This window comes from Poecile atricapillus, chromosome 26 (assembly GCF_030490865.1).
Source record: "Poecile atricapillus isolate bPoeAtr1 chromosome 26, bPoeAtr1.hap1, whole genome shotgun sequence".
NCBI lineage: Eukaryota > Metazoa > Chordata > Aves > Passeriformes > Paridae > Poecile > Poecile atricapillus.
Window position 1 is genome coordinate 4,765,644 of NC_081274.1, and position 20,684 is coordinate 4,786,327.

A 20,684-nucleotide genomic window follows, 5' to 3' on the forward strand; every position below is an offset into this window, starting at 1 on the left:
AATTTAATCTCCTCGTTCAGAAGCAAGAGGCTCTAGAATATCGAGTGAGTGAAAGAGCGATAGGCACAGCAGTCACTGCAGTCTGGTGCTTTCTGCCCTTCTTGCCTTTCCTCTGCAGAGCAGCAGGGGGGTGGGCTGATGCCTCTCAGTGCCATCCTGCTGTAGTGTCTATCCCAGCTGCTTGGAAGGACATTTCCTGCTGTGCTCAATCTCAGCTGCTGCCCTGGACAGTGGGACCAGTCATTTGCCCCTTTTGCCAGCACTCATCTCAAGGGATTCCTGCTGGCCTGCTCCTGCTCTCCTTGTTTCTTCAGGGCTTTTTGCAAGTGAACAGAATCCCCCAGATAGATTTGGAATACAAGCTGCAAGCTGTCTGTATCCCTTGGTGAATCTGCTGCTGTCCTGCTCTTTCCCTTTGCTCACAGTCAATGAGCCTTGGCAGACAGGGACAAGCTGTGGTCTCTGACTGCTTTGTTCTGTTTGACTTGAGGTGGACGTGTTGATATCTCACCTGGCAGCCTGCGAAGGCTTCCAGCAAATGCCTGGTGATGAAGAGCCCCAAGGTCGGCGGGAGGCACAGGTACTGTCCCAAGCACCAGTGCTGCAGGCTGAGCACCTTCTGAAGATGGTGCAGGAAAAGAGGACTGAGGGGGAGGAGCTCCAACATTAGAACAAGGAGCTGCAAATGTGTCTGCAGCCCTTGGAGGGGGAAAGGGATCCTTGGGAGGAAGTGGAATGGTCGTTGTTGCAGTCATCCTTCAGAAAATCCAGGAAAATGGAATATGAAACTGGCCATGAACTTGATTAAAACCAACCTTGGGTTTTGACCATTTGGTTCCAGAAGCGGGCATCCAAAATAATCCAGTTGATGAGCTTTGCATGTGGCTAACAGCAACTTCCTAAGGGCTTGCATTTGAAAAGGGAACTCGGGGTAATCTCGGCCAACCAGCTTTCTGACACAAACTCCTTTCTTCTCTCAGATCTACACAGGCTCTTCCATTGAATCTGCTGCAGCAGCAGCAGCAGCAGCAGCATCTAAAGGAGCCTTTGTTCCCCAAGCTGAGCAGTGGAGCCCGGGCAGTTTCTCCATTTCCAGCAGTGACACATCTGCTGCTCAGCTACAGGAGAGCCAGGGAGACTTCCTGGAGCAACTGAGTACGTCTGGTGTATTTCTTGTCTGAGGGACAGTGTATTGTGTGCACGTGCCAGCAGAGCTGGAGCAAATGATCCTCCTCACTTTGGTGTCCCAGAGACATTTAGGACTCCCCACAGGAACTGCTGTGCTCTGAGGCAGCGAGAGAGTGCTCTGGGTGTTCCTGCTGCCTCTGAGGGCAGCTTGGGCTGGCTCGGCTTTGCCTGGGATTCCCTTGCCACTAAAGGCAGAAGCAGGAATTGTTCTTGGATCAGCAGAAGGCTGTGGCCTAGAAAATGATCTATGCAAGTCCTGTGTGCTAGTGGCCAAACTGAACAGAATATTTGATTCCTAAATTCTCCTTAGACTCCAGACTCCCCACCAGTCATCAGAACCAAAAGACTTCAGAGATATTGATTGGTTTTGGGGTTTCGTCTTTTTGTTGTGGTTCCGTTTTTAGTTTTCAGTTTTTACCCTTTTTTGGTTTTGGGTTTTTTTGGTAGAGTTTTTTTCTCCATCCAGAAAGAGCTATTCTGCCCCATGTGTCTTACTGGTGTCATTTTTATGACTGTTTTTATTGCCTCTACTACATCTACAAGGTTTTTATGAGAATGCTGTATTTTTGTCAGTGAGGACTCCTTTGAAAGAACATCAGGTGACAGCAGAAACAGAGAGCAAGAGATGTTTTCATTGGGCCCACAATGAAGAAACAGATACTTGTATAACAATCTGTAATTAATATCCTAGTTTTATTCTTATAAAGATGTGTCCAAGAGACACATCCACGTGGTGTGATCAGATAAAACAGCACTGCAGGCATTTCTCAGGAGCGAGCCGGCAGCCCCTGTGCTGTGTATTCCTCAGATCCATGGCACTTTTTCATACCTGATTCCCAGTCATTCCCATGACTCTTAGAATCCTACCTATTGGCCCAAGCCCTGCTCACATCAGTCTCTGGGAAAACACATCAAGCCCTGTGTGATTCTGCAGCACAACCCATTTAATCTGCTTCTTGTCCATAACAGCTGCCAGTGCTGTGCTCTCAGAAAAGACCTGGTGGGGCTGAGACAAGATCCCAGCTGATTTGGTGTCTACATTCACCTGCTGGGACAAAAAAGGGCCTTGATCTGCACCTGGGTGTGTCTGATCTCCAAGGCAATGCTGTTGTGTCCTGAACGGGGGCCACAGCTTGTCAGGGGCTCAGGCTGGCTGTGTCTTCTTGCCATTGCTTGTCAGTGCTCATGCTTGGCCTTTGCCAGCCTTGTGCTGTGCCCTGCTGTGCTCTCTGCGCTTCATTTCCTTCCAAGGACTGGACAAACTCAGTCTCTCTGCTGGCCATTTGTACTGCACAACTGCCTGTCTTGTTGCTGCTGTGGTTGCTGCCCAGCTGACCACAGAGGGTTCAGAGCCCCAGACAGCGGGGCTGCCTTTGGGATCTCCTGCAAGTTAGGATCTCTGCCTGAAAGTGAGCATCTTGCATTTTGTTTCCCTCAGGGAGAATGGTGAACAAGGAAAATCCCGTCACAAAATACATTGAACTGGAAAGTCTTGGCAGCGGGTGAGTCCAACCACAGTTACTTCTACACAGCCATGGGCCAGGTGTTTCGCTGGTGGAATATCCATCAAGTGGGAAGTCAGACAAGTTGTCCACATGTTTAGACACCGGGCTTAGTCTGCCCCATCTCTCAGTACTGGCCAGAATTTGTCAAGTGTGCTCAGAAGGCATTGTCAAAGACATCTCCATGCTGCCAAGGTCTTGCCTGCAGCAAGGAACAGAACCTGGTAAATCTGCTTGTCTCTCAAGTGTGGGACAGCTCAGGGTTCATTTCCTTCGCATTTTTGGATGTCTCCAAATCATCTGGCCACACTAATGAAAGGAGAAGAATCTTGCTTGCCTGAAAGAGCAACCTACCCCCATGAGAGCTGTCAGATAACAGTTCTCAGGAACATTTCTCTCCAAGAGTTTGCTAAAGGAAATACTCCGTGCTCAGGATTAGAATTGCACAGTTTAGAAGCTGATACCCGAGATAAAGGAATAAGCTGCCTTTTGGAGCTGAGGCAGTAAAGCCCAACGTTTCAGGAACAGGCCCAGTGCCCATGCACTTGAGGGGAAAATGCATCATCTGCCTTCTGGCAGACCCCTCCTGCAACCTGCAGCTTTTAGGCATTTACAGCAGAGCTCTCCTGTCTGGACTGGCTTTCAGTGCAAGATCTAAATGGCTTCTCCTTTCTTTGCTGCTGTTTTGTTTCTAGGGGTTTTGGAGAGGTTTCCAGAGCACTTGACACTGCCACAGGAGGAGAGGTAAATGTCAACAGCCCCTGCAGCCTCTGCTGCTCTCCAGGCCTTTCCCCACTGCTGACAGCTGTGGCTGGAGCTTTGAGTAGAGCTGTGCTGAGAAGGCACAAGAAGCACAGACTGGTGCCAGCCTGCAAATTGCACTTGGAATAGTCTTTGTGGACAAGGCAAATCGCCAGTGGCCACATGTCCTGTAACTGGCCCCCAAGGGAGCAGAGAAATGGGCTGTTGGAATGTCACTTCCTAATTACTCCAATGATGAGGTCTAATCACAAGGCACTTTGGCACAGCTTGGCTGTGCCATTCCAAAATCACTTGATCCATGTGTGTTGTGGTCTCATGCTACCAATTTCCTCAAATTACTCCTTTCAATGTCATTTGAGGTGGCCATAAAGAAAATAAGTGTGCAAGGAGTGAGGAGGAAGATACTAACCATGAATGAAATCAGGATCATGGAGAGTAATAGGAGTCCCAGGGTCGTGAATTACTTAGCCAGGTGAGTGGTCACGGTCCTATCCCATAAATGTTTGTTTACATACTACAAGCATGAGAGCTTAAAAACCCACTTTGGTCAGTGGCAGGAAATAGAGCTGTTAATTATTATTTCTCTACTTATCTCCAATGGATGGGAGGAGACTGCATTTTGTCTGCATGAATCTACCCTGGCAAATGCAGACTGAAAATTGTTCAAATACCTGCATCAGCCCTATCTTAAGAATTCAATACCTTGTAAGTTCATTGCCTCCACAGTTCTTTGGGATTGAGTTTTTCAAGTTTCTTAAATGCTGATGAACCATCCAAGAGAGGATTGCCCTTGCACTGTTGCCCCTCTTTTCCACTGCTGTGCATGCCAGGAAGACTAGGTGCTTATTTCCAGAAATGCCATGTGTGACAGGTTTTTTATCTGGGCTCTTCCTAAACTGCCTTTCTCCTTGAGACAGCACAGACTGCAAACACTGCACAGCCTAGAGGCAATGTCTATTCCTTTTCTTCTGCCCTTGTCTCAAAGGGACCCAGAAACAAGACTCAAGCAAAAAACCAACCTAGCCGTGCATGTTCACCTGCATGGCCTTGTTTCCTTTTTTCAGCTACCTTGTGCATGAGGAACTCTGGCTGGTGATGGAGTACATGGACGGAGGCACTCTGAGAGATCTCATCGACGAGGCTCAAATGTCTGAAGAAGAGATTGCAGCTGTCAGTCGGGAGGTCAGGGATCCCATCTGTGCTTCCAAGGCCTTGAGCTGGATTGTCTGGGAAACAGGGGCTCAGAACGGGAGTGATTTCATGGGCCAGGCTTGGTTTCTGTGTTGCTGCTAGGCTATGGGCAAGCAAGAGCATCTCAAGTGAACTGTCTGTCAGTGCCCCTACACTCACTGGACTCACTTCCTGTACTCTTATCCCCTGCTCTTGTATTCTAGCTCTGTCTCTCAGACTGGCATTTGCAGTTCTCCACCTTGCCTAGCTAAACTTTTGCCTGTCTGCACTACATTCCTTGTCTCTAAAGCAAAGGTGTGGTGGCAGGATTTGAAACAAACAGGAAAGAAAAAAAGAGAGACCAATTTCTTTTAGTCCTCAGCTGAAAAGGACAGTAGTGCAGCCCAAATGCTCTTTGCTTCTGAGCACATGCACTGCAGCTGCAGTCACCCTGGCTGGTTTGCAGGGGACAGTCTACAACAGCAGTTGCTGGTGCTCTTTCAAAAGCTGACATGCCTTTCCTGAGAAAGGTGCTGCTCTGCTACTGTTGGAGCAGCAGGCTCTTGCTCTCAATGGCGCTGTGTTCTGCCATTCCTCCCCATTCCCCTGCAAAGGGAACCTTCCACAGCTGTTTCCTTTCTTGTGGGATGAACTCACATCACTACTTTTTGCCCCCCTGGTTCTGTTTTCTCTCTCAGTGCCTGCAAGGACTGGATTTTCTTCACTCCAACCACGTGATCCATCGAGATGTGAAGAGCAACAACATCCTTCTCAGAACCGACGGCTCTGTCAAGCTGGGTCAGTGGATTCTTGGTCAGCTTCAGCGTTCCAGGAATGGGGGGTGTGGGGCTGCTTTCAGTGACTGCCAGCTCCCCAAAAATGCTGCTGCTGGCAGTGCAGGGGTCCCCCCTGCTGTGGGCTGAAGGCACAGTTGCAGTGTGCACAGAGCTATGACAAGGAACCACAAGCAGCCAAGAGTGCTATTGCTGTGTGTGTGTCTGTGTGTGTTCCTTCCAGAGGGAGGGAGCTACAATCTAAACCTTCAGGGGAACAAAAGGCACTGCTGGAGGAAGTGTAAAAAATGGGGGGATGTTTGAAGTAGCCAATTCATATTTCCTTGGCTAAAGCCCCAAGGAAACAGAGCAGGGACTGTTGTCCAGGAAATTCAACTGCACATTCTCAAACTTCTACTGGGGAATTCTTTGCCTTGGTTTCCTAATTGACAGTATTAAAATTAAAACCGTATTTTGCTTTCTCCTCAGCTGATTTTGGCCTTTCTGTTCAGCTCACCCCTGAGAAAAATCAACGGTGCTCAGTGATCGGGACTCCTTGGTGGATGGCACCTGAAGTGGTGAAGCATCAACCATATGGCCCCAAAGTGGACGTGTGGTCTTTTGGAATTGTGGCAATTGAAATGGCTGAACAAAAAACTCCTTATGACAGTTTCACTGCTCGATCGGTAAGGAGCAAATACTCTCTGGTCCCGCTGTCTTTCTCACCTGTCCCGTGTTCTCTGCTCACTGGACAAAATCCCATGGCCATCTGCTGGAAGTACTTCCACCAAGGCCCCTTCTACAAATGTCCCTGCAGCACATCAGCATCTGCTGTAGCTTTGGTTGCAGCAGTGGGGGAACTCAAGCCTTACCTCGCCCAAACCATCTCCATTCTCAGGCAGCATTTTGCTTTGCCTTAGAAGTCGTTCCAGCTCTTGTGGCTGTGTAGATGGCCCGAAAAATAGGAAACAAGCATCTCAGAGCTGGTGTTATCTTTCCAGAAATGAAGCAAAGAAACTCAAACCAAACCGAGTTTCTAAAACAGTGCTTTTGAGAGAAGAAGTGCACCCCCATTCTTCTCACAGGGAAACTTGCCTGAAACCTGGAGATGAGGCTGTAAAGCCAGAGTCTCTTCTGCTTCTTGTGCAGTGCTGCTGAGACACTCAGTGACCACCTTCTTTCATAACCCAAGCCACTTTCTCCATATCACCAAGCTGGAGCCTGGTGATGGGGAGAGCCTGCCAAAACCTCCTGTTTGTTTCCTGGCACTTTCTGGGATGGGCACAGCGTTAATGCATTGACTTGAGAATCCAACGAGCACAGGGTTACCACAGGGATGACACTTCTGATTTCACCATGAATATTTTCCTTTTGCCACATAAGGGAACCTGAAATTTTCAGAGTGCTGAGAGACAGAGCTGCAGGTGGCTCCTGTGTGCCCAAACAGGCATTTTCAACCCAATACATTTGTGGAGGCATCTTAATGTGTCTGTGTTGGAAATGAGATTCCAAATGTTTGTTTCCTTCCCTGAGGAACACCTGCTGCATTTCCACTGCAGAGATGCTTTTCAGATAACAATCCTTGGAAATAGTAGAGTTAGTTAGAATAGCAAAATCCCTCTTCCAAAAAGGCTGCCAAGCTGCTGGGAATCCTCAGAGAATGAAACATGTATTTGCTGATGTAGTTGCCACTAACTAGATCAGGCAATGAAATCAGCTGCCAAGGCAAGATCTGCTGGATGTTGGCAAAGCTGTGGCTTTGGGGCTTGGGTTTTTTCATGATACAGGAAAGTCGTCATCCAAATGATACAGGAAAGACATCTCTGCCTCTCTGCCAGGGCAAAAACTGCCACTGCAGAGTGGAGCTTAAACAATGGGCTCTGGGAGAGCACTTCCAGATGGGAAAGAAGCAGGTGGAGCCTTGTGTTTCCTTTTTCTCCAGGCTAAATACCACATAGCCACAAAAGGGACCCCACAGCTGCGGCAGCCCGACCAATTCTCACCTTTGCTGCGTGACTTCCTGAGCTGCTGCCTGCAGAAAGGCGAGGCGCAGCGCTGGTCTGCCAAGGAGCTGCTGCAGGTAAAATGCCAAAAGGGCTGCAGGTGAAACAGTGTGCGAGGGATGGGCTCCTCCTCCACTGAAATCCAAGGCATCAGATGAGGCCCCATCCTCCTCACTTCCAACCTTGGTGCTGTTCAGCTGACAATGGGGAGGAATCCTAGACTGGGCTGGGCTGGCAGGGAGTGCTGGGATTTAGCGCTGGCTAAAATCACCAGTGCACTTACTCATTTCTTGCTGGGAGCTATGGATTAGGAGAAGGGCAAAACAGGCTTCAAACCTAAAAAGGAATAACAAATTTTATTATCAGGCCCACAAGAATAAGAAAGGTCTCATCTGTGTAGTGAAAGGGTTCAATCTCACCCAGGTCATGGCAGTCACGGTGTTGGATTTCAGGCTGTGCTGGGCCCCTCTCTCTGCCTGGTAGCCGCTGGGAGGGGAGGCTCGGCCTGGAGCCGTCGCTGCACGCCGGGGAGAGGGTTTAGTGTGGGCAAGATGTCAGCAGCCGTGGCCTGGCCCAGCCTGGGGCCGGGGTCCCGCAGCCTCCATCCCCCGCCCGGGAGCCGCTGGGGTCTGGCCCGGCCTCCCCCAGGAGCACAGGCCGTGGGCGAGCAGGGCCGGCCTCACCAGAGCTCCGTTACCTTCGGGGGCCGGAAGCAAAGAAGGCCAGTTCCCAGGCTGGTGGTTTTCAAAATGTGGATCATCACAGCGGCACATCTCATTTCTAAATGGTGCAAAATGTTGTCAGTTCTCAGAACTAGCCAGCCATTGGCCTGTCTCAGGCACAGAGGAAGCTCCCAGCAGCTTCTCTCAAAGAAATCACTTCTGTGCGGGGTTTCTTACTTCTTTCCCTTAATGTCAATTCATCTCAAACTAACACACAGGGACATGGAAAGGTCATCTAGTCTGTGTCCTGCAATGAGCAGGGACATCTTTCAAGAGATCAGGATACTCACACCTCAGATATTTCCAGGGGTGGGCCACCTACCAGCTCTTGGGGCAGCCTGTGCCACTCTTGCCCCATGCTCCTGACCTAATCTGACTCGATCCCCTTCTCATTTAAAAAGTATTCCCCTGCCTTTGAAGCTCTTAGCTTGGAAAATCATGCTTTCTTTTTGTTTTCTTTTCCTTTCTGCAGCATCAATTTATAACATCGGCCATGCCTGGGTCCAGCCTGGCACCACTCATCATGGCAGTGAAGAAGTGGAAGGAGGAGATATGAATGCACCAATCAATTTCAAACTGTTTTTTCCATGCCCAACTTAGAGTAGGACTGTAGAGTAGGATTGTAGAGTAGGATTGTAGAGCAGGACTGTAGTGTAGGATTGTAGTGTAGGATTGTAGAGTAGGACTGCAGTGTAGGATTGTAGTGCAGGATTGTAGAGTAGGATTATAAATAAAGTTACTAATACCTCAACTCCTTTGGAACATTTCTCTCCTTCTGACCCTGTGAGAAAGCTCAACATTTCCTTCTGAATTGTCAGTTTTTTCTTAGAGGTGGAAAGTGACATTGATGGCTTCTTTGGTACTGTTTGTAAGGGGGGAAGGCTCCTCTTCATTCATCCTCTCCAGACCACACTGCCTTTGGAATATGGCCAACTGGCCAAGTTTTGCCCAGCTGTGGCATTTCTATTTGAGGCAGAAACAGCAATGGCATTTGCAGGAAAAACCAAAGGAGGAGCGGTGCAACGCAAACATCCTGTGCAGATGCAGGCTGTGCAGATGTGACTCGAGAACATTTGGGTTCCTGCCACTTGGATTTGTATCCCTAAGAGAAATCTCTTTGGCTGGAGGAGAGTCTGGCTGAAGAGAGAAAGCAGAAAGAGCAGTGAGGGTGCTGTGCAAGGTCTCCTGTGGTGCAGAGCTGTCAGCGACTGTGAGGTGAGAGCGGGCCCGGCCTTGGCCAGGCTGGAGCCCCAGCAGAGCCCTGGCAGAGCCCGGAGAAGCCTGAGCCTCAGCAGAGGCAGGCTGGAAGGAGGCCCTTGGAGCTGCAAGAGGCAGCAGCCTGGTCCTGGCTGCCTCTTGCTGGCACCAGGCAAATCCTCCGCTCTCAGAGCCAAGCTGGCAGCTGGCTGCTCCTGAGGGGAAGCGGCGCCGTGCTGGGCACAGCACACACTGGTGCCATGGGCTGTCTGGAGTCTGCACAGGAGGAGAGAAAGGCAAAGAGCAGCCCAGGGCTGGTGCCCTGCCTGACCATTCCTGCTCTTCTGCCGCCTGCCCTGGAACTCCTGGCAATGGTCAGCAGTGTGTGCAGCACTCTGGGCACAGGGGGAGGGAGCCGGGCTGCTCCGCAGGCTCCAGCACAGGGCAGTGTCCTTCAGGCACGGCATTTCTGCCAGGGGAACCGAGCCCAGCGTGAGGCAGTGACAGCAAGTCAGGGCACATCTGCACGAGCCAGTGCCTCACACAGCTCTGGGACCAAGCGCCTGCAATCCTGGAGCTCTGCACTGAGCCAGAGTAAAGGTGTGAAATGCAGAGGGTTTTGCAGAAATATTCAGGGGCACCAGGCCAGCATGCTTTGTGCTCTCTGGGGCACAGCAAGCACTGTGCAATGCAGCTCGGAGCTGCTGGCAGAGAGGGACTATGGGCATGTGCCTGAGGCTTGTTCTTGAGTAGTGATTTGGAAGGGAGCAGAAGGGTCTCAGTAGGCAATTTGTGTTTTCTTCATTAATTGCTGAATGAAAGACACAATGTGGCATCACGCAGCAAGAGCACTTGCAGAACTTATTGACTATAAGTTTGTGTTGAATTCCCAGAAAAGGAAAGTGTTGAAGTGTAACAAATAGGGCTTTTGAATTCAGTTAGCTTCTGAGCCTTCATCCAAAATGACCATCATGACGTTGACGACCTCCTCACGCAGAGCCCTGCTACAAGGGCTTCCATAATCACGGAATTAGAAAATATGAAGCTTAGGAAAGTAGAATGTGCCCATTAAGTTAAAAAATTTTAAAAGCCTGTCCTGTGCAAAGAATGGACAAGTGAGTTTGTGGTGGAGCTTTCCCCCTCACTCCTGGCATTGAATAAACAAATCCCTGCTCTGTAGGCCCTACACTATGGAGTACTGTTTTCTTGGCTACAATTTTGCATCATAATCATACTATGCTTTTAATTTTTTTCTTTGAACCTTCTAAGCATGAAGTGAGTAAGACAGTGAGTTGTGTATTGATAGGGCCAAAGAAACATTTCCAAATGCCATCCCGGGAAAGGAAAGGATGCGAAACAGCGCTGGGGAAGAGCGTCCCTCGCACAGCCCTCAGAGCTGCCACCATGCACAAGATGGCGGCCGGGGCTGAGGCGGTGCCACCATGCACAAGATGCCGGCTGGGGCTGAGGCGGTGCCTCTCAGAGCGCTCTGCAGCCTCTGCCAGCCCAGCCCCAGCCCCGGAGCAGCGCAGGGCAGGCAGAGCCCCCTTCCAGCCGTCTGCTTCAATGGACATTGACAGACACCCGGGCCACGGACACAGGCTGACACCTTTGCTCTGTGCACACAAACACGAACCAGACACTTGGGAACCTCGGCTGGCAGCATTTGCAGGGGAAAATAGAAAGAAACTCCAGGGTTTGAATGTTTTCAAATAGAATATTTCATTTGCCAAAAAAAGGACCAAAAGCAGAAAAGGGGCATCCCAGCCTGTTTCTTCCATGCAGGAATAGTGTCACAGTGACTGTGAGCTGATGAAGATGGAGATGGGATTTAATCCAAAGCAGATTGTGCAGTGGGTGCTCACCTGTGATATGTATCCCTCACAGTACTATTTATTTGGAACACTAGGAAGATTATGAGCCTGGGTAAGATATTAACCCTTTCAATACACAGATGAGACCTACAAACCTTGTTCATCTCTCCAGGGACAGAAAAGGACAGAGTAACAACACACAAAAAACCACCATAAAAACATCAAAGCCAGTAAAAAAAAAAGTCAAACCTCAGATAGAAAAGAAATTATAAAATGGCAATTGAAACAAAAATATTCTTTTAGTAAAACCATAGAAATAAGCAATGATGTATGAAAATATCTCCTTTAATTCATGAAAAAAGTAAAAAAAAAAAAAAAATCAACCTGTAAATCTAAACAAAAGCATCCATTAATGAAATCAAACAAATTTTAAAATAACTATAATCCCATAAAGGTTGAACAGAAAAAAAATAAAAACAATAAAATGCCTTTTGCCCCCAGGGAGAGAAGAAGAAAACTTCTCTTCCCAAAGATGATCACAAAAATAGATGAAGAAAACATTTGCCTTCAAACAACTCATCCTTAAAATAACACCCCATGAATTCATAACCCATAGACACACCTCTAGGAGGGGTGTAAAAATGAGAAAACTCTCACAATAACAAAATTTCTTCCCAGGCTGCTGCTATTTGTAAAAATAAAAAACACAAAACCTGTTTGTTGTAAAAAATTCTCCATGACATAACAAAAAGAAACTACTCTCCCTACAAAAACTAATGAAAAACTATTGTATAATGAATACTGTTTTAATATCCAAAGATTTATCTCTACATTGTCAGTTAAAAAAAAGAAAAAGTCAGGGAAGGAAAGATGTTCTGAAAGTTTTGTTCTAGTTTCTTATTCTTGTACTCCGGTTAATAAAGTTTCTTGATTCCTTCTAAGTTTTAAGCCTATTTTGCCCTTCTCCTAATCCACATCTCACAGTGAGAAATAAGTAAGTGCCCTGGAGATTTCAGCCAGCGCTAAACCCACCACATTATTTAGTGCATTAGCCAAAAAACTCAAATTAGCGAATCTCAGCCACTGCACCAGGCTGAAGCTGAGGATCCCCAGCCAAGCTCAGAGGGAGGAGAACACAGCATTTGTGGGATCCTTTCCAGTCTGACTTGCTTTAGCTGCACCCTGGGGGAGGAGAGAGCAGGAGAAGGGTTGGCTGAGTCCTCTCCCCTCTGCCTTGCCCTTCTCTGCTGGATCCTCAGTTCATCCCACACCCACCCCAAGACTCCATCCCCATCCTACTGGTGCTGATGGGATTAAAGGAGATAAAGAGGAGATTAAAACAGATAGAGAGGAGAGAAAAAGAGAAGTTTAAATGCAGTTTAAATATGAAAGAAATGCATATGTTAGTGACTGCTGAGAGTTCAAAGGGAGCTGAAGGGTTTGTGAAGGGACAGGAGCCCGTGAAGGGCTCAGGAGCTGCTGCTGCTGCCGGGAGGGAGAAAATGCACCAATGGCTCCCAGCAGAGTCTGTGCTTTGAGGCTCTTTCCCAAACAGCTGCAGGAGGGAAAGCAGCTGAGTTTGGAGGAAGAGTTTTCTGCTGAGGTTTCCTGTTTGGAGCTGTCACAAGCTTGAGCTGCTCAAGGGAAAGGCGGCTCTGCTTCCAGCAGGGCCCAACTGCACGGGAGCACAACTTGGTTCCCTGGCCCTGAGCCAACGGGCAGCAGCAGCTTCTGTTCCCTCCTGGCTCTTGTGTCATTTCCAGCAGCACAAGACACACCAAGAAAAGCTCCTCCAGAACATGCCATGATCAACACAACCTGATTTCATTGCATGAAGGAGCTCTGACAGTCCCACGGGCTCAGGTTTGTTTGTCAGTGAACAGAGCAGGGAAAAGCACAGCCACATTCCCTGCACAGGGAATTCACAGGAGGAAAGTGCAGCGCTGGAGGATGTGCTTGGATACAACGTTCCCACGGCAGTTTTGGGGATAAAATCGTCAGGAGAGAGAAAAGAAAAAGTCCTACCAAGGGTGGGCTGGGGAGGGCTGGTGCTTCCCGGGAGGCTCCCGAAGCTCAAGAGGACAAAGCCCAGACCTTGTCCAAGCTCCGAGCTGGGTCTGAGCCAGAAACCAGGGGGTGGCAGAGACATTGCTGCTGAAGGGCTTCAGATTGCCAAAGCTAAAGTGTCCAGTATCAAGGAACAACTTGAGGTTACGGAAGTCCCAGTGCCCACGTTCCATCCCCGCATTTCAAGCTGAAAGCAGAGCTCCACTTGTGACTCTGCTTTTTAATAATGAATGTCAAACTTCAACAAAATTCCATTAGAAAGACCCCATGAAGGTTCACACTGTGAGAGCTCACTCGAGGCAGCCCCAACTCCTGCCCTGGTTCAGTCCCTCTCAAGCCCACTGTGCTTTCCAGCTGCTTTGCTCCAGCTCCTCCCAAATTACCACGAATTCCACTGAACTGAACGAAATCCAAGTCCTCGTGGGTCGGGACAAGGGCAGGGAGAGGTCACTCAGGGATCACCATCAGGGGCACAACAGACCGACATGGGGAAATGAACTGAACTTAGGACTGAGCAAATCAGACCAGGAGAATGAGGATTGAAATCAATCTTGAGAAACACCTCCTCCCGCTCCTGAACTTTTCTGTCCGGGCCGCTGCTCTCGGGGCACAGAGAGAGGACCGGCCGTGCTCCTCCAAACCTCCCTGGGAATCAGCCCAGAGCCCTCAGCTTTCCTTGTGCCCATCCCCGGGGCCCCTTGTCCCTCCCAATGGCTCCCGTGGCTCTCCCAGTCCATCCCAGCCTCTCCCAGTCCATCCCAGTGACCCCAAATGACATCCGGGTCCATTTCGCGTCTCCGTGGATCTGCAGCCCCTCAGCCAATCAGATCGCGTCTCTCTGATGACTCATCAGTTGCCGGGCAGATCCACAGAGCCGAGAGCCCCGCGCTGGACTCGGCCTCCCAGTGCCGCGCACTTCATTCCCAGTCCCTCCCAGTGCCACCACAGTCCCGCCCAGTGCCACCACAGTCCCGCCCAGTGCCATCACAGTCCCGCCCAGTGCCACCACAGTCCCGCCCAGTGCCATCACAGTCCCTCCCAGTGCCACCACAGTCCCGCCCAGTGCCACCACAGTCCCGCCCTGAGGCCCCAGCGTCCCTCCCACTCCTTTTTAGCCCGTTCCCAGTCTCTTCCGAGTTCATTCCCACTTCACTCCCCAACCTCCACACTCTCTTCCAGTGTCCCAGTATCCACTCTCATCTCTTTCAGTGCCACCCCAGTCCCTGCCAGTCCATTTCCAGTCCCTCCCAATGCCACACCACTTCTCACCCATCTCTCCCAGTTCCCCTCCAGCTGATCCCAGTCTGTCACCGTTTTCTCCCAATGTCCCCGGCGTGTACATCTCGCTGGTGCCCTCGAGCTCCCAGCCCGGCCCCGGCTGCCTGCTCTGCTCCCTGATGGATTTCTCCCCTGCCCACATCCAGCTGAGCTGCTCCCAGGGCCAGCAGCAGCTCTCGGGCCACGTGCTGGCCACTGCCGTGCTCCCCAGCGGGGACTGGAGCCAGCAGCTCCTGGTGCTGCTGGAAACCGCCCCCGGCAATGCGGGCTCAGCTCCAGCTGCCAGGTGGAGCACGTCAGCCTGGAGCACCCCCTGAGCCGGCACTGGGGCACGGCCCGGCCCCCACAGCGCCGGGGGCAGCGGGGGAGGCACTGGGGGGGCCCAGAGGGGGATTGGGGTGTGCTGGGAGGAACTGGGAGGGAGTTTGAGATGGCCTGGTTTAAACTGGGGAAGGGATTGAGGTGCTTAGGATGGCTGGGAAGGGGTTTGAAGGATGTTGGGGAGGGTGGGATGGGGTTCTGGGGGTCCTGGTGGACACTGGGAGGGAGTTTGGGGGTGCTGGGTGTCACTGGGAGGGATCTGAGTGAGCCTGGAGGAGCTGGAAGGAGATTGGGGATTGGAAAGCAGGGATTGGGATGAGGTTGGTTGAGCTGGGAAGAGACTGGGAGGAGCCTTGATGAGTCCTGGTGGGGCTGGGAAGGGACTGGGAGAGGGTTTGGGGGTTCTGGGGCAGTGGGGGGAAATTGGGAGGGGGCTGTGGGATCCTGAGAGGAACAGGAGGGGCTCTGGTGGGTCCTGGGGAGGCTGGGAAGAGACTGGCAGTGATTTAACAAAAAAATTGCGATATTGATTCAGTATCAATATCAATCTGTAATTGGACAAAAAACCTCTCCAACAGTTTAAAGTTACAAAGTGGATGTTTAATCACAGCACTGGGTGAGTGCAGGAGTCATCCCCTTAATACACACTGCAAGTTGACAAAAGATTCCAGTGTCTATTTATTTACCAAAGTCTTAAATATCCAAAATACTAATACATATTAATACTAATACATATTCATAATGCTAACACCTCCCATGCTCCACTTTGGATTAAAATTCATGGTAATGAGTTTAAAAAGTCATTATGCCTGCGTGGTGGGCTCCCTAATTTGAGGAGTGGGTCGTTTTGGTGAGGAGGGGTCATCAAGAGATGAAGGAAAACCGCTCTTCCTCACTCTCACCTTTCTACCTTTACAATGGTTGACATTACAAATGACATTTGGTACAACTCCAGTTTCCTCCCTTGTGACTTTTAAATGGGTTTCCAGATGTAAGGTCTGTGATCTTCCTGAACCCGTTGATCAGTTTCTCTTTTCTCATTATAAGCACAGCTGAACACACATACAATGAAAAGGAATTTTTTACCTAAGTCTAAGATTCATTATCTCAAATCCTGCTTCTCACTCAATCATTAACTCTAACTAGTTCCAGCAAGGCCTATCTCTAGCTAAGATCTCCAATTTTTCTAAAATACCTGATTTTTTAAAATCAGTGACTCCAAAGGAGGTTTCAGAGGGTCCTGGGTGGGCTGGGAGATATTGGAAAGGTCCTTGGAGGGGCTTGGGAGGTCTGTGAGAAGTTTTGGGGGTCCTGACCTCTGCAGACCCCCCAGGGATGCTGTCAAACGCTGCCCACAGCAAGATGCTGATGGGGATTGGAGTCTCTGTGTTGGGCTTCGTCTTCCTGGAGATGGGGCTCGGCTTCTGCCTGTGCAGGAAGGTGAGGGGGGGTCCCGGGGGTCGTGTCCTCTCTCCCAGAGAGCGTGTGTGCTCCCCTCGGGGCCCCCCAAGCCCGGTGTCATCCCCTTTTCTCTGCCCACACAGCTCCTGAAGCAGGGGCAAAAGGTTCTGGAGGATATCAAGTCAACAGTTCCCATTGTCATTCTGTATCCTGTTGGATTTTCATTCCCCTGTGTTCATCCAGGTGCCCACAGGGAGCCAGGAAGATGTGGAGCCTCCCAGCCAGGTGTCTCCCCAACACGGATCACCAGGAGCACGGATCACCAGGGCTCTGCCCAACGGGGGTCACTGGGGATCATCCAACGCCGATCCTCCCATGGGGGATGGAGCTGGAGCAGCGCACGAAGCTCTTCCCGCACTCGCGGCACTCGCAGGGCTTCCCTTAATGGTGCCTCCGTTGGTGTTTGGTCAAGTTAGATCTCTGTGAGAAGCTCTTCCCACACTGGGGACACTCGTAGGGCCTCTCCCCACTGTGGATGCGCCGGTGGACGGTGAGGTTGGAGTTGCGGTTGAAGCCCTTCCCGCAGTCAGGGCAGCGGAAGGGCCTCTCGTCTGTGTGAATCCGCTCATGTAGGAGGACACTGGAGCTGCGCTGAAACCTCTTCCCACACTGGGGACACTCGTAGGGCCTCTCCCCAGTGTGGATGAGCTGGTGTTTTCTCAGGTTGGAGCTCCACCCAAAGCTCTTCCCACATTCCAAGCAGGTGTAGGGCCGTTCCCCTGTGTGGATCACCTGGTGTGTCATCAGGTCAGAGATATCTCTGAAGCTCTTCCCACATTTCCCACACTCATAGGGTCGTTCCCCAGTGTGGATCGTCTGGTGTTTGCACAGGCTGGAGCTGTGGCTGAAGCTCTTCCCACATTCCCCACACTCGTAGGGCTTTTCCCCAGTGTGGATCCTGTGTTGCTCGATCAATTGGGAGCTCTTTCTGAAGCCCTTCCCACATTCCAAGCACTTGTGGGGCTTCTTCCCCAGCTCTGAGCTATGGCTGGATCTCTGGCCGTGTTCCTGGCACTGGGGGGATCTTTCCTCTCTGCAGCTCCCTGGGCTGGGTTTGCAGCCCCTCCTTGTGTGGGATCTCTGGGGCTTTTCCTCCACCTCTTCCATCTGGACACAGTTTGGGAAGGAAAATTCCTGGTTAGGAGGAAAAGGAGAGGAGAGCGCCTTGGGCTGAGGGTTTCTCCTTGCCCAAGTTCATCTCAGAAATTCATTGGGCATCTTGTGTCTGTAACAAAGCAAAGCACCAAGATTCAGCCCAAACATCAAAACAATGATGAAAAAGTACCCACGCACCAAATTCAGTCAAAACCCCCTCCGGAATACAAAGATTCAGCCCCTGCAAAAAAACAAAGCACCAATATTTAGCCCAATGAAGTTAAGAAACACCAAGATTCAGCCTCATCAAAATCGTGGATCCCCTCCCCAGTTACCTCCAGGGCAACACTCCCGGGACTGCACATACAGGGAGGGTGGAACCTTGTCCTGCTTCCTCTTCCTGCTCCTCCTCCTTCTCCTGTGTCCCTACTATTCCTCACACTCCACTTCCTCCTACTATTTATCCTCCTGCACAATCCAACCTTCTCCTCCCATGTGTATCCTTTGACCATTTTGTTCTTCAACCCTGCTTCTCCTTCCCTTCTCCTCCTGCCCCCAGGCCCAGCACCCACTGCCGCCTCCCTCTTCCCCCCCAGTCCCACAGCATCCCACCGCAGGGGCACGGATGGAGCTGGGCCAGCTCGGCCTGGGGCAGCGCTGGGCTCTCGGCCGCTTCCGCCCGCACTCGCTCCCCACTGCAGCCGCTCCCGCCACCACAGCGCGGGGGGGCCCGGCCTTGGCGCTCCCCCCTCCCACCTCCCCAAATTCCCCTCAAGGGGGGCGCCAAGGCCCGGGGGGGAGGGGCGCAGCTGGGCTCCAGCTGGGGAACGCTGGCAGCTGCGGCTCTGCCTGGACACTGATGAGTCATCAGCGCCGCGCGCTCTGATTGCCTCAGCCCTGCCTGAGCCCTGCGCCTGCACCAAGGGGGGACACCCTGCTCCAGGGGGGATGGCCCCAAAACGGGGGAACCCCAGCAAAGGAACAACAACAAAGGCTCTTTACAAACTGATCCCGTCAACCTCATTGCACATAGGGCCAGGGACGTGGACATAAGGAAGTGACAGGAGGAGCCATCAGCTGCACAAAATGTTATTAATTGATGACACAGACTGCTGCTCAGCCAAGGTCCTGCTAAATTCAAGAACTTCCAGAAGAACAACAAAGACTTAACACAGCCATCAATATCCTTAGCTATACAAAAGTGGGGTGCATATTAAGGGGGTATGTAGGAGGTGCATTGGGAAGTCTGTACCTCTCCAGTACTTCAGCCAATGGGGAAAGGGAGAGGGAGATGTGACCAAGAAAATTAGGATGAAAAGGAGGCTGTGTCTGCCAAAAACAGGAGAGACTCCATGGAAATTGTCCCATGGCCTCACCCTTTTTTATAAATGAAATTACTTTTACAGGACTCCTCTTTCTTCCTTGTGGACAGAAACCTCTGGGGATGTCAATTTTTCCACACACCTTGGGGCTCCTCCGCAATTCCTTCCACCGTCCGGGCCGGCGGGCACTGAGTGCAGCTGAAGGTGCCTCACCCAGTTTGGGGGATCGGCTCCCTCGGCTGGCGGCGGCACCGGGGATTGATTGGGTACCCGAGAGTGAGCAGGAGACAGACGAGGGATGGATCAGGGGGGCTCTCAAGAGTCAGCAGGGAGAGAGCACTGAAAATCTCAGCAGTGACTCCAGTGGGATCTTCGGGGAATAAACATGGCAGGGCACCCAGGGAGGGGACAAAAGGGAAAGCCAGAATGGGGTCCCAGCAAAAGAGATGAGGATCCCAAAATATCTCTGAAGGGTCCCTTGGGAGCATGTGGAGGTCGTTTGCACATTCTCCCAGAGGGAATTAAGGACATGGACACCCAGGGGGGCAATAAGGGAAGTCCAGAAGGGATTTAGACAACAGGGGATGGATGGTGTTGGTGTGCTGGGAAGGGATTGGCTGAAGGGGAGTGTGCAGGAATGTGCTTAAGGCAAGAAGCAGCAGGAGCAATCCATGGGGTAAGAAACAGGATGATGGAAAAGAGGAGGAAGACAAAAAAATACTGAGGATTGGGATGTGTTTCAGAAGGGCCTTATCCTCAGAATTTGCCAGCTGACTCAGATCCTTTGTATCCCAGTTTTCCAGGACAGGAAAAGAAGGAGGTGAGGATTTCAGGGGGTTTCTCTGAGCTGGGAGCGGCAGGAGCGGGCGCAGAGCTGCGGCACCGGGAGCACGGGCTGGGGGCCTGTGGGGAGCTGTGGGGCTGGGCCGGGGCTGTGGGGCAGCCGGGGCTCAGCGCCGGGCGCTGCCTGACCCCAGCACCCCCCGGGCAGGGCCAGCAGTGGCCCCCGGCCCCCAGGAGGCTGCGGGACGCCCCGGCCGCTGCCCGGCCCCGTGGAGCTGCCGGCCCTGCCCGCCGGGGGGGCCGCCTTTGGACACTGCGGCAGGACAGGGACCAGCTCTGGGATACGGGCTGGGGAGGGGAGCCTCAGCACAGCCAGCACCAGGAAGGAACAGCTCAGAAATGGGGATTAGACCTGCAAGGATCCACATGATCTTTTAAGCATTTTGTGCTGGGTCCCTGCAGAAAGGAAGGATTTTGCAGAAAGCTCAGCAGCTGCCACACGATGAGCACCCACAGGCACTGAGGGGGGCTGCAGCAGGGCCACAAGAAGCCCCTGCAGCACTTGCTCCCAAAGGCTCAGCAGCTGAATGCAGCAAGGGATGAGCAAAAGGCCAAGCTGAAGGCAAAGGCCATGGCACACTTCCTACAGCCCCTGAGGGATCAAGCCCAGGGCCCAAGGGGGCCCCAGCACCCAGGGGACACCCTCGGCCACAAGCACCTGGCACAGGCATTGCCCTCCTGGCCAGGGGACAGCCCACCCAAACAGCCCCTGGCAAGGAATCAGCCTTCCAGCTGCAGGGCACAAGGACACTGCAAGCACAGACAGGAGCACCCTCAGCACCAGCAAGTCCAGCCCTTGATGAACACGGATTCTTAGCGGTGTCACAGCTCCCATTCCACCAGGGACCCACCACACTGGAGCCCTTGGGAACATTCAGGGTGGCTCTGGATCCAGAGGAGACCTTTCCTGATGGACACAGGGGCCTCTCCATCCACTCAGAATCTTACACCTAAGGGGGGAAAATTGTTAAGGAATATTTTAACTAAGGCACTAAGTGGGAAAGATGAGTGGGTGTGTTTGATTCAGCCACTATTAGGAGATGGGGGGGATAGGTTTGAAATGCAGGAATTTTTATTTGCTCAGAATTGTGATTGTAATTTACTAGGGAAGGGATTTGATGGCTAAATGGGGAATGAAAATTAATGTTGCAAAAGGTGATACAGAG

At 51.4% G+C, this 20,684-nt stretch overlaps 2 protein-coding genes and 1 pseudogene across 2 annotated transcripts; 2 read left to right on the forward strand and 1 right to left on the reverse strand.

Annotated features, from left to right (window-relative positions):
- Positions 1-467: 467 nt before the first annotated feature.
- Positions 468-6,015, forward strand: LOC131588456 (serine/threonine-protein kinase PAK 3-like; the record flags this gene model as incomplete). Its single annotated transcript, XM_058857329.1, has 8 exons — positions 468-580; positions 981-1,155; positions 2,627-2,690; positions 3,386-3,434; positions 3,812-3,924; positions 4,517-4,634; positions 5,321-5,420; positions 5,885-6,015. Coding segments are annotated over exons 1-8 (792 nt in total), but the record flags the coding sequence as incomplete, so codon positions are not given.
- A 1-nt stretch (position 6,016) lies between these two features.
- On the forward strand, positions 6,017-8,846 carry LOC131588636 (serine/threonine-protein kinase PAK 2-like). The gene is made up of 3 exons (XM_058857596.1): positions 6,017-6,081; positions 7,338-7,475; positions 8,593-8,846. Exons 1-3 carry the CDS (start codon positions 6,037-6,039, stop codon positions 8,674-8,676), a joined length of 267 nt encoding a protein of 88 aa, XP_058713579.1. The 5' UTR covers positions 6,017-6,036; the 3' UTR covers positions 8,677-8,846.
- Positions 8,847-16,606: 7,760 nt separating this feature from the next.
- The window catches only part of LOC131588457 (zinc finger protein 729-like), a 298,116-nt pseudogene continuing 294,038 nt past the window's right edge, over positions 16,607-20,684 (reverse strand).

Excerpts from the sequence above, each read along its gene's own strand:
- LOC131588636 (XM_058857596.1), top strand. The coding sequence starts at position 6,037 with ATGGCTGAACAAAAAACTCCTTATGACAGTTTCACTGCTCGATCG. Across the intron at positions 6,082-7,337 it reads ACAGTTTCACTGCTCGATCG|GCTAAATACCACATAGCCAC; the intron begins GTAAGGAGCAAA and ends CTTTTTCTCCAG. Across the intron at positions 7,476-8,592 it reads CTGCCAAGGAGCTGCTGCAG|CATCAATTTATAACATCGGC; the intron begins GTAAAATGCCAA and ends TCCTTTCTGCAG.